The following is a 10817-nucleotide window of genomic DNA, read 5'->3' as shown; positions in this document are numbered from 1 at the left end:
CCAGCCCCCGCCCCCTCCAGAGTCAGTCCCTCCTCTGGCTCCGCCCTCTTTGCGTCGACCCCTCCTTCTGGTCCCAGCTCGCTCACCTCCGCAATCGATGGACTTTCGACAAGTGTGTATTCCCTTCAAGCAGTTATGGCACCAGATCAGAGTCTGCAACATCTGACCTGAAGGGGCAGCATCAACGCTGTATTCGCCCTGAGAGGCGAGGCTAAAAGGAGAGGGCAGGGCCAAGGGCAGGGGCGGGGTCAGGTGCCCAAGTCCCTAGGAGGTCAGCCCAAGGGGCGGGGCTACGAGGAAGCCCGGCAGAAAGAGGGATCCAACCCGACTCGGTGAAGAGCGCAAATAGAATAGGACCCGCTCCCCCGTGAGTCCGTAGTGCCGAAGGAATATTGGAGACCAGGAACCTCTCAGAAGTGGAAAATTAAGAAACATCGAGACCCCAAGGGGGAGGTTCATAACCGGGAGACGATGAGGGATAGAGGACCAGCTCCTATAATCCGGACTCACCACATTTGTTGGGACAAAAACCTGCCTCAGAAGAAAGAAAGAAAGAAAAAAAGAGGATCAGATTTCTAAGTTAAAAGAGATGAGGGGGGCGAAGGACTAGGTTGGGGTTTGGGCTCTTGGGTTTGAGGGAGGAAGGTGCCTGGATCCCTGGGTCCCCAGGAAGGTGTCTGGATCCCTGGGTCCGAGGACAGAATTGCAAGAACTGAGGGGCTGGAGACGGGGACTGTGGGACTTTTGAAGAAAGGGGCTGTGGTCCCTGACAGACTCCCATCTTCCCTCACCCTTTTTTTGGAACTGGGTTATAGTTGTCAGAATGGAAGCTTTTTGCTTGATTAACATCCAGAATATCTGACTCAGGAAAGCCTCACCTGGGAAGGAACAGGGGTGACACAGAGTGCTTCCTCTCTCCCTCACCCATCCCAGGAGTGAGGTACAGGAAGTTTGTCTCTGTCAGAAGAGACTGGCATTCCACTTGGTGTCTTCTCAGGGAGGGACAATGAAATTCAATGACCACTTAACATAATGCTGGGCCACTGAGCTAAGCGACAGCTGGCATGAAGGCATTATTTTGATCTTCATTTAGAAATGACAAAGCTGTGAAATCCCTCACTCAGGCCCACAAAGGAGATGACAGAGCTGGAATTCTAACCTAGGCAGTTTGGCTCCAGAGCCACTACCAGACCAGCTGTCACCAACTATTACTTTTCTGGAAGATTCTGGAGCCCCTCCTCCCCTGACCCCTCTGTGCATTTACCTTGTTGTTCAGAGTTTGTGATACGTTTCAAATTCTTCAGAAAATCCACGGATAACTTTTGCAGTGTGGGGGAATCTGGAGGAGGGGAGGGAGAAGGGGAGATAGAACTCCAGATTCAAGCCTTTCTGCTTCATTGGCTCACCTAGTCTTAGAAACTACAGTACCCATGGGGCAACTGGGCAAGGCTAGGACTGGTAAAGGGATTGCCTGACCGTTGCCTTCTGGGAGTTGTAGTTTTTCACATAAAATTGCAGGCTAAGGGGGAGGGAAACACGGCATTTGCTAGCCCGGGGTAAATCGGGAACCTGCATCTTGGCCTTCTCCATTCCGAACCCTGTAGACTCTGGCTCCAGTCCTTCCCTCCCTTCCCACCCTGGCCCCACACCCAGCAATCCTAGCCCCAGACCAGACCCCTCCTTTCCCAGGACTCAGGATTTCCACGCTCTTCCCTGCCCTCACCGACAACCCCTAAATGTTGATCATTTAAATCTGGGATTTTCCTGAAATCGTTCAGCAGATACTTTATCCTGTCCAACACGCCTTGCAGTTCCTGACCCCGACTCGGCAGGTACTCCACCTCAAAGTGGTATAGCGCCTCCACGACCTTTGCATCGCAAGTGACACAGCCCCGGGCAGGAAGCAGGCAGCCGGCCAGCGCCGCCACCAGGAGGGGAAGTTGCGGACCCATTGCGGCCAGAGCGCTCAGTCCGCGCAGAGCCTGGGGGAGGGTCCTCTCACCCTAAACGTTCACGCTAGGAAGAAGAGAGGGAAGCGTTAGACTCGAAGCTCTTCCCCGAGACCAAGACCCCCAAAATATTTGCAGGGCGCACACTTCTCGGTTAGGAAACCGGGGAGTCCGGAGATCCGGTGCACCGTTAACAACCGTTCTCCGATCTTGGCCTCGACTGACTGTTGCACCCTCAAATACTAGGGTTCGCTGAAGAGCCGAATCCGGGCTGAGGGCTTTTAGGACAAGCAGGGCCCGTCCTTCCAACTCTGATATTTTCCCGCGACTAAAATTAAGGATTTTGGGGGGAGAGGGTGAGGTTGGTCGCGTGATTTGGAGAGCTTTTTGAATGGAGACAAAGTCACCGTTCGCCCCGACCTACAAGGAGTTTCCACAGCTTCCAGCTTCTAGCTTCCCACTTGGGGCCGCAACTTCCCAGAAGATGCTCCCTGGGAGTTTCCTTGGCCCCGCCCCACAAGCCCAACGCTGAGTCTCATTAGACCGTAACAAAGGGAGGCTCCGCCTACCGTTCCGTGATATCACAGAGACTGCTGTCTTTTCAGACCAGAACTTTCCTAGCGTCTACCGAAAGGAAAAGTATTTTGTCCCCTCCGGCTTCTAAAGCCAAGGAAAGGGCTTCTGGTCTTCAGCTTCCTCCCGTCCTTCAGCCCCCGGACCCAGGCTTCCGGCAAAGTGCACAGGGCCTTTTGCAAACCTGGCTTCGAGCCACGACCCTGAGAGAAGTGGCCCGTTCTAGCCCTCAGACTACAACTCCCAGGAAGCCCTGGAGCTCTCCCTAGCCGATTACTCTGGCCGCCCCGAGGACTAGATGGGAAATGTAGTTTCAAAATTGCGCACTTCAGACTCCTGGGTGGCTTAGGGCGCGATCCTGGAGTTTCAGGATCCAGTCCCACTTCGGGCTTCCCGTGTGGAGCCTGCTTTTCCCTCTGCCTATATCTATATATCTCTCTCTGTCTCATGAATAAATTAAACAACAAATAAATAAATAAATAAATAAATAAATGAAAAATTGCCCACTTTGTTCACTCCTCCCTCTACCTTCTCTCCCTGGCCCAAGGGGCTTGATGCCAGGGTTCCAGAGGAAAGAGGCCTAGAACCAGTACTGAGAAACTGGGGCCCTATGGATCCAGCAGGTCTCTCCTTTTCTGCATAACTGAAACAGGCCACCAGAAAAACAAGCACCAGGGTTCACACGACTCTGAGAACCAGAGGCTGCCAGACCAGAGCAGGACAATACTCCTGCTCTGACATGAATAATGAGTCCCTGGCAGTTCTGCACTTTGCCTCCTCCTCCTCCTATGCACACACACACACACACACACACACACACACAACTCCAAAAAATCTGCAGACAGAAGTTGGCGATGTGGACTTTTAATTCATACCTCCCTCTTTTCAACCTTGGCAGCTGAGTAGGGAGTGATCCCTCCAAACTCCTTGAGATGACTGAAAAAGGGGCTTGAATTCTTCTGGTTAGATAGGGGATGTGATCATGGTTGTCTATAATAAAGCTAGCTATCCCCACTGCCTTCAAAAAGCCTCAAGGGGTTCCTAGAAGCTGAGTCCAGAATCCCATCATCCTTTGCCAGACCCTGTGCTCTTTCCTGCCTGGGTTTGAGGCCAGCCCGGACTCTGCATACCTTCAGATCCTTTCAAATTCGAAGCCAGATTTAGTGGTTCTGTGAAATGGGGGCGGGGGTGGGGGGAGCGACACAATCTTAGAGGCTTGCAGAAAAGCCCAAGGAAACAGTCATGCTGGCTGAATTCCAGAAAATTGATCGCATCACCACCCCGCCGCTCCCACCCAGCCTCACCCTACTGCCCCCGCAGCCCAGCCACAGACCAGCCACAGACGTAGAGGAGGAAACTTTCAACTTTCATAACTGGGAGAGGTGACCTAGTGCGGTGCTTGTCTTTGGCAGCTTTTGATCTTAAAAAAAAAGTGTTCCTATATTTCTGGAAAACTCTGCTCCAGGAGCTTTCAGCAGCCGTCCCCTTTCCCCACCTCGCATGTTTTCAGCCTATCTGCTCAAAAAAGTCTTTGTCCTTTTTTTCAGGGGCTGAAAGGTGGGACAGATTTTGGATCTGCTCACAGCTACAGATAGTTTTTCTTCCACCAATCTTTCTGGCAGTGGCTGAGGTGTTGCACTTCTGATTGTACCTTCCTGAGATTCTCCTGGAATTCCAGAACCCCATTCCCTCTGGAAGAGCCCTGCAGAATTCTTCACTGGCACCAGAATTGGCCCTCTCTAGAATGACTCCAGAAGCATAGCCGGGGAGTTGGTGAATGCTTGCTCTAGAATACCCACAAATTCCCTCAGTCCTGAGGCCTGAACCTCTCTTTTAGAAAAGACCAGGGGCAACATTAGAAGGCAGAGTTCCCTGTTCTTAGGGTACAGCCATCTAGAAGTACTCTAGATATGGGCTGGGAAGAACAGGTAGGCATTGCCTTCTAGAACTAACATGAGCCTCCCTGGACACTGCCAACCATCAGGAAAAGATCTTCTGCTGGTTCTAGAATGTCCAGGCAGCTACAGAAAGCTGTCCTTTCTCTCAGAGTCTAGCCAGCTAGAATTACTCTAGAAGTGGATGCCCACCTGCTGCAGGACTACCACAAGCTTCTCCAAAAGCTCCCAGGCCTCTGGAGATGCATAAATGCTGGCACAAGCATGATCAGCTATTCCAGAAAGTCTCCCTGCTGTTTGCTCAAGGCCCCACCAATGACTGGACTGCGGACAAGTTTGCATTAATGCCCACCCACTCAGGCAGGAAGGCGGCCTCAGGCTTAAAGATCTTCAGGAAGTTGGAGTCCGGCAGGGTGAAGTTGGCCAGGTAGACAGTGTCTCCACCAGCCAGGTAGGCAGCCCAGAAGCCAAAGGTCCCAATGGTCATGATGGTGTGGTTGCACTGGGTGAGCAACGCAAAGTCCTTCCCAGGTGAACCCTCCTGCCCATCGCCAGCAAAGATCACATCCCCAAGCGAGGTGTCGATGTTCTCGCGGCACCACTCCATGCCATTGCTGGTGACCACAAAGATTGGGGCTTCATGGCGTGCCCGGAACCAGTCCATAGCCTGCTGGAGGTAAGCACGATCGCCCACCACACCTTTCCAGCGATGGGGCATGACTTGCAGATAGTCTCCACGGCGCACGTGGACACCCACAAAGGTCCGGGGACGGTCCCCGGAGTGGCCCAAGCGGAGCTGACTCAGTAGATGCTGGGCCTCCTGCCGCAGATGATCGTGCAGGGTGAACTCCCTGCGGATCTGTTCGCGGAGATGGTGGAAGAAGGTCCAGGAGCAGGGGAAGCCCGTGAGCTTCAGGAAGGGATCCTTCAAGTGGGCATAGTCCTCTGACATCCAGTCATGCAGCTGCAACTCCCGCCACGGCATGTGGCTGTCCACCTCAGGCGCCAGCACGGGCAGGGTGATGCGGAACACAGGGGCGAGGGCGGCGTGCATGGCAGGCAGGATGAAGGCCTGGCGACGGTTGAGCTGGGCCAGGGCGAGCAGAGTGGCATACTGCCCCATCTGGTTGCCAAAGCGGCCATCTGGGGAGATCGTCCAGGTTCCAGAGAGAGAGGCCAGGTGCTTGAAACAGGGAAAGGAGGTGTTGGGGCTCAACGGCGTGCCTGACAGGCAGAAGATGGCCACAGGGGATGTCATGAGGCGGCGGTCTGGACACAGGGCAGTCAAGTCTAGGCCACCATGAAAGAGGTCTTGGTGGATGTGGAGGAAGAAGACGGCTGAAAGAACACAGACTAGCAGGAAGGTCAGGCACAGCTGCCGTCGGCTGGGAGTCCACATGGCTGCATGGAGGAAAGGGGAGTTAGCAGGTCCTCAGGTCCTCAGGGGCCTGAGGACAAATATCAAGGAGCAGAGGCCAGAGAGAAGGAGGATACTAGGGATTCAGGGTCCTGGGTCTGAGGGAAGGGGGATCAGGGTCCTGGATCTGAGGGTGGAGAAGCAGGGTCTAGGAATTTCAGGGGATGCGGATGGGGAACAGTGCTTTCCAAGAGAGCAGTGGTCTAGGATCCAGCATCTCATCACCACGTCTTGGAATCTGGGTCTCCCAGTCGGTGAGGCCCACTGAAGCTGGGCAGTGCTCCACCCACTTCTTTCTCCAATGTACCTGGGGGTGTGTGTGGGGGGAAGGCCAGCAGACTCCACCGTGGAGGTGACAGTAAGGGACAGCCAAGCAGCACAAGAGAGGCTGGAGGCCCAGGCTGGATGAGGATCTTGGCTCCTGGAGGAGCAGCGGTTGGGGGTGGGGTGGAGACCTCTGGGGTCCTAGGAGGTTCGATGTTGGGGGCGCGCCTCCTCCTGGGACTAAAGGCCCTGGTTTCTGGGTCGGAGGCATCCGCTGGTCCCACTCACCTGCGCTCCTGGCGGGTGGCAGGTCCACAGTCGGCTTGGCGAGGCTGGAGCGCGGCGACCGCAAGTGCAGCCCACATCCGGCCGCCCCCGGAACCCCGACCTCCAGGGCCCAAGGCTCGGCAGCCCTCCCCTCCAAGCCGCCTCCCCCGACTGGCTCCGAGGGCTCGGGGAGAAAAGGAAGGAGATGGGCGCGGTTCCGAGGCTCGCAGCCTCCGCCCCTCCCGGGCTGGGCAGGTAAGTCGGAGGCGGAGCCCCGCCCCTGCCCTGGAGCCCCAGGCTCGCGGTGGGGCGGGGGAGCCCTCGCCCCGTGCTTTGCCCAGACCCGGGGACCCGCGCCCAGCTCCCTCCTCCACGGCCGCGGCCAGTCGGAGGGCTCTCCGGGGCCGGCCTTCCTGGCCTCAGCAGCAGCATCCTTCGCTGGACGTGAACGTCTGGAGCTCAGCCGCGAAGCTGGACGCAGATGCTCGGGTGCATCGACTTCTCCCCCTTCGCCGGTGGCCGGGCTCACGGTCTGCCCGGAGGGCCTGGATGCTCCAGCCTGGCCACTCCCGGGCCGCTAGCGAGGGCGCGGACGCCTGCCCCGGGCGGGAAGGAAGATCCTCCGCCTCGCCTCGTCCGCCCCGTGCGGGTGAGGAACCTGCTCGCCAGGCCGCTCCGGGAGCGGGTGGAAAACCTCCTCCAGCTCTCAGGGTCGCCGACTGGGAGCCTCTGGGCCGAAGGTGTCCCCGGGCTCACCGTGGCCTGTGATCCCCCATTGTCAGCACCCGGCACCTGCAGATTCCAGATTCGCGGCTCCCCGCCCCCCGCGGCTCCCCCCCCCCCCCCCCGCCTCTCCTACTGAGGGGGTGCAGGATCTGGCGCCCGACGGCCCCTTTCTAGACCGGGGCCTCCCCGGGCCAGCCTCTCCCGGAGCAAGGAAGGGGCGATTTACCTTCCCGGCCTCCCGCGGAGGCTGGGGCCCCGGGTTGGGGTTCCAAGGCCTGGTTCCGCAGTACACCTGAAGCCGTTCCCATTGTACGGTGGCTACACACACACAAACACACACATACACACACACACACCACCCCTTCCACCCCCGCTGGAACAGGGTGACCAAGGTCATTCAATAAATCAAATCCAGGAATTTGACTTCACTCTCCAGAAATTTGGCCATAGTGTGTCCAGACCCAGTAGTCCAGCCCCCAGGCCTCTCTATCCCTCCTGAGACCCCAGGCTTTCCACCCCAACCCCCTCCTCAGACCAACATGCCTTCCTGGCTCAGACACAGGTTTAGTTCCTGGGAAACTGCCCACCCTCTCATTCCCTTTGGGCTCTAGCCTGTGCTTCCCCCTCAAACGCCAGGCTTGGCTACCTACGCTGAGTCAGAGACTCTCACCCTCCCCTCTCCCCCAGGCTATTTTGAGAGCACCTTTCTGGGCCTGGGGGGTAGGTAGCTTCTCTGGTGAAAGAAACACCAGGATTGCATCAGGGAGGAGAGAGAGGCAGGGACATTTGGTGCAGGAGGAGTGTCTGGACTGGGGCTGGTGAGGTTGAGGTCAGGATGCCCACGTCCCTGCAGAGGACGCTTTGGTGGTGTGGCATTCCGTGCCTTCCTGATGATCAAGGAATGTCCCCAGGTGACCCTTCAGAAACCTAGAAATTCAGGTAGGATGCAGCAGGGCTGCTTATGGGACAGTCTTTATTTGTCCACCAGGAAGGCAGATTTCCAGGCCCCCAGCCCTCTCCTCCCTCAAGCCCCAGCCCCATTCACCCAGGTCCCGATTCCTCAGACTCAGGAGTCCAGGCCCCCACCTGGAAGGACCCCCTGATTGCATCATCCACTCAGGCTGATCTGGCCACGGTGGAATCCCAGCTCCTGCCAAGTGGGTCAAATATCATGGGTCAGGTGTGGGGAAGGTGATTGGGCGGGTCTGTCTGGATATAAATTTTGGAGCTTCTGCATCCATTCTAAGAGACCTGGGTATTCTGTTCAGCTGTGAATCCACGTGCCAGAGGACCCCCGGAGTTCAGGCTAAGCAGCGATCCTTTGAATCTGCTCTCCCAGGATCTGAAACAGAATCTATACCGTTCAGTTCTTCAAAACCCAGACTCCAGAGCTCGCCTGAAGACGTGAGCCATTGATGGGCTGGGCCGAGGCCGGGTTCGAGCACCTGGGACTGTGGGTCCCTGTGCTGGCTGTGCTTTTGCTGGAAGCCTGCCGGGCACATCCGATCCCTGACTCCAGCCCCCTCCTACAATTTGGAGGCCAAGTTCGACAGCGGTACCTCTACACGGACGATGCCCAGGAGACAGAGGCCCACCTAGAGATCAGGGCCGATGGCACAGTGGTGGGGGCTGCCCGCCGGAGCCCTGAAAGTAAGTGTGTAGGACAGGGTCTGGTTCTGAGGGAGGAGGGGCTGGGGGCCCGGACCCCTGGGGGCTGAGGCACTGCTGTCCTGAGTCTGAGGGAGGAGGGTCCTGGGCAGAGGCCTTCTGAGCCCCTGACACTTTCTCCCCTTAGGTCTCCTGGAGCTGAAAGCCCTAAAGCCAGGGGTTATTCAAATCTTGGGAGTCAAAACATCCAGGTTCCTGTGCCAGGGCCCAGATGGGACACTATATGGCTCGGTGAGTTTCCAGAATCCCCACCTACTCCCCTTGTGCTCCATCTTTCCTCATATCAGCCTCGCCGTCTGAGGGACCACATCTTGCATCTGTGGCCTGGGCCAGCCTTGATTCTGTGCTTTGTACATGGCCCCAACATGCCACCACCTTTGCGTGTGGGAGCTGACCTTGTCCATGTTTACAAGAAGAGGAAACTGAGGCTTGGACAGGGACATGCTGGCTCTGAGTCACGAGGCCTGTGAATGATAGAGTAGTCTGAGAGGCTGAGTCTTGTGACTTATAACCCCTGGTGGCCACATGGGCTTCTACATGGCTGGTTCCTGCTGACACAGGGTCGCTCAGAGAACCCGTGGCCTCTAAAACGACCATGACCCCTTGGGCAGAAGCCAGACACCTCTGTCTGGACTCAGAGAGCCTGGACTGGTCCCTGGACTGGAAGATTTCTCTCTGTGAAGTTGGAGACGGGGGTGAAGGAGGAGCCTGCTTCTGTTGTTTGTGTCCTGGAGGAGGGCTGGGACCTGGACTCTGGATCTGAGGGAGGAGGGGCTCCCCCAACTCCCTAGGAGTGTCTGGACTCCTGTATCCTGTTGGAGGAGACCACTCTGTGGTCTGAAAGAAGAGAGAGCTGGGGGCCCGGACCCCTGGGTCTGAGGGAGGAGGCACTGGGGACAGGACTTCTGGGTCTGAGTGGGGAGGAAGAGGCTGGGCACCCGGCCACCTAGACCCTGCAGTAGGATGATGTGAAGGGTCTCATACCTCTAATCTCCATTCTTGTTTCCTCAGCTCCATTTCGACCCTGTGGCCTGCAGTTTCCGAGAACTGCTTCTTGAGGATGGGTACAACATCTACCACTCCGAGACCCTTGGTCTCCCGCTTCGCCTGCGCCCCCACAACTCCGCATACCGGGACTTGGCCCCCCGCGGCCCTGCCCGCTTCCTGCCACTGCCAGGCCTGCTTCCAGCACCCCCAGAGCCTCCAGGGATCCTGGCCCCGGAGCCTCCTGACGTGGGCTCCTCAGACCCTCTGAGCATGGTGGGGCCTTCACAGGGCCGGAGTCCCAGCTATGCTTCCTAAAGCCACGGGCTTTTTGTTATGGGGTCTCCTCTTTATTTATTGGGTTATTTATCTTATTTATTTTTTTATTTTTCTTACTTGGGATAATAAAGAATCTGAGAGGAGGATCAGAGTGAGCACGTGTGAATGTTTGATGGAGGAGATGGGATCTGCTTCCTTGTCTCCCATCGACCCCAAGAACCCTCTGCTCCCATTGCCGAAAGGCAGTGGAAAGGTCCCAGCCTCCCTCTGGGCCTCAGTTTTCTGCTCTGCTTAGGTGTCCCCAGGGGCTCTGGATTGTCCCTGTCTTTTGACAGGAGAAGACTTCTTAACCTCCCACCTCTCCTCTGCCCACCCCCAGTTTGGAGCTTGTGTTGTGGAACTGTTTTTCTGAGGTCTCTCAATGACAGGGGAATGTTTAAACAATGACACCGTAGACCTACAGCCTCATGGGACATGTAGTTTTCTGGGTCCACTTAGCATGAATAATGGGATGACATCCTGTTCCTCAGGCCTGGGGCAAGGACTCTTGGATCCTAAGGGTATAACATGCTAGGTGGGACTCTTGGGTCCTGAGGAATCAGAAAGCTAGACATCTGGATACCTAGGTCCCAGGAGAACAAGGGAAAAGGAACCTGGAACCCGGCAGCCCTGGTGGTGCAGCGGTAGGGCGCTGCCTGCGGCCCAAGGTCCTGGAGACCAGGGATCGAGTCCCATGTCAGGCTCCCTGCATGGAGCCTGCTTCTCCCTCTGCCTGTGTCTCTGCATCTCTCTCTG

At 56.7% G+C, this 10817-nt stretch overlaps 3 protein-coding genes across 5 annotated transcripts; 1 reads left to right on the top strand and 2 right to left on the bottom strand.

Annotated features, from left to right (window-relative positions):
- Positions 1-146: 146 nt before the first annotated feature.
- On the bottom strand, positions 147-3476 carry IZUMO1 (izumo sperm-oocyte fusion 1). The gene is made up of 6 exons (XM_055309875.1): positions 3398-3476; positions 1724-2016; positions 1265-1339; positions 792-878; positions 511-531; positions 147-211 (listed from the first exon to the last, which is right to left on the bottom strand). Exons 2-6 carry the CDS (start codon positions 1950-1952, stop codon positions 147-149), a joined length of 477 nt encoding a protein of 158 aa, XP_055165850.1. The 5' UTR covers positions 1953-2016; positions 3398-3476.
- Positions 3371-6501, bottom strand: FUT1 (fucosyltransferase 1 (H blood group)). The gene is made up of 2 exons (XM_055309869.1): positions 6387-6501; positions 3371-5818 (listed from the first exon to the last, which is right to left on the bottom strand). The coding sequence occupies exon 2, from the start codon at positions 5814-5816 to the stop codon at positions 4719-4721; it is 1098 nt and encodes a 365-aa protein (XP_055165844.1). The 5' UTR covers positions 5817-5818; positions 6387-6501; the 3' UTR covers positions 3371-4718.
- FGF21 (fibroblast growth factor 21) lies at positions 6482-10168 on the top strand. Of its 3 annotated transcripts, none has more exons than XM_055309874.1 (4): positions 6482-6620; positions 8360-8741; positions 8887-8990; positions 9771-10168. In XM_055309874.1, the coding sequence occupies exons 2-4, from the start codon at positions 8507-8509 to the stop codon at positions 10059-10061; spliced, it is 630 nt and encodes a 209-aa protein (XP_055165849.1). In that variant the 5' UTR covers positions 6482-6620; positions 8360-8506; the 3' UTR covers positions 10062-10168. The 3 variants fall into 3 exon arrangements, with proteins under 3 accessions (XP_055165849.1, XP_055165845.1, XP_055165846.1); XM_055309870.1 differs by lacking the exon at positions 6482-6620 and adding an exon at positions 7938-8030; XM_055309871.1 differs by lacking the exon at positions 6482-6620 and adding an exon at positions 8046-8248.
- The last annotated feature ends 649 nt before the right edge of the window (positions 10169-10817 follow it).

Source organism: Nyctereutes procyonoides, unplaced genomic scaffold (assembly GCF_905146905.1).
Source record: "Nyctereutes procyonoides isolate TBG_1078 unplaced genomic scaffold, NYPRO_anot_genome, whole genome shotgun sequence".
NCBI classification, from domain to species: Eukaryota; Metazoa; Chordata; class Mammalia; order Carnivora; family Canidae; genus Nyctereutes; species Nyctereutes procyonoides.
The sequence above is the reverse complement of the archived record's forward strand: the minus strand, read 5'-3'. Positions and strand labels throughout refer to the sequence as shown.

Bases quoted from the DNA above. Each gene is read 5' to 3' on its own strand.
- IZUMO1 (XM_055309875.1), bottom strand. From the start codon at position 1,952: ATGGGTCCGCAACTTCCCCTCCTGGTGGCGGCGCTGGCCGGCTGCCTG. The intron at 1,340-1,723 runs GTGAGGGCAGGG...CCCCTCCTCCAG, and splicing joins TCAACATTTAGGGGTTGTCG to ATTCCCCCACACTGCAAAAG. The intron at 212-510 runs GTGAGTCCGGAT...CTCTCCTTTTAG, and splicing joins TTTTTGTCCCAACAAATGTG to CCTCGCCTCTCAGGGCGAAT.
- FUT1 (XM_055309869.1), bottom strand. From the start codon at position 5,816: ATGTGGACTCCCAGCCGACGGCAGCTGTGCCTGACCTTCCTGCTAGTC.
- FGF21 (XM_055309874.1), top strand. From the start codon at position 8,507: ATGGGCTGGGCCGAGGCCGGGTTCGAGCACCTGGGACTGTGGGTCCCT. The intron at 8,742-8,886 runs GTAAGTGTGTAG...TTCTCCCCTTAG, and splicing joins TGCCCGCCGGAGCCCTGAAA to GTCTCCTGGAGCTGAAAGCC. The intron at 8,991-9,770 runs GTGAGTTTCCAG...TTGTTTCCTCAG, and splicing joins ATGGGACACTATATGGCTCG to CTCCATTTCGACCCTGTGGC.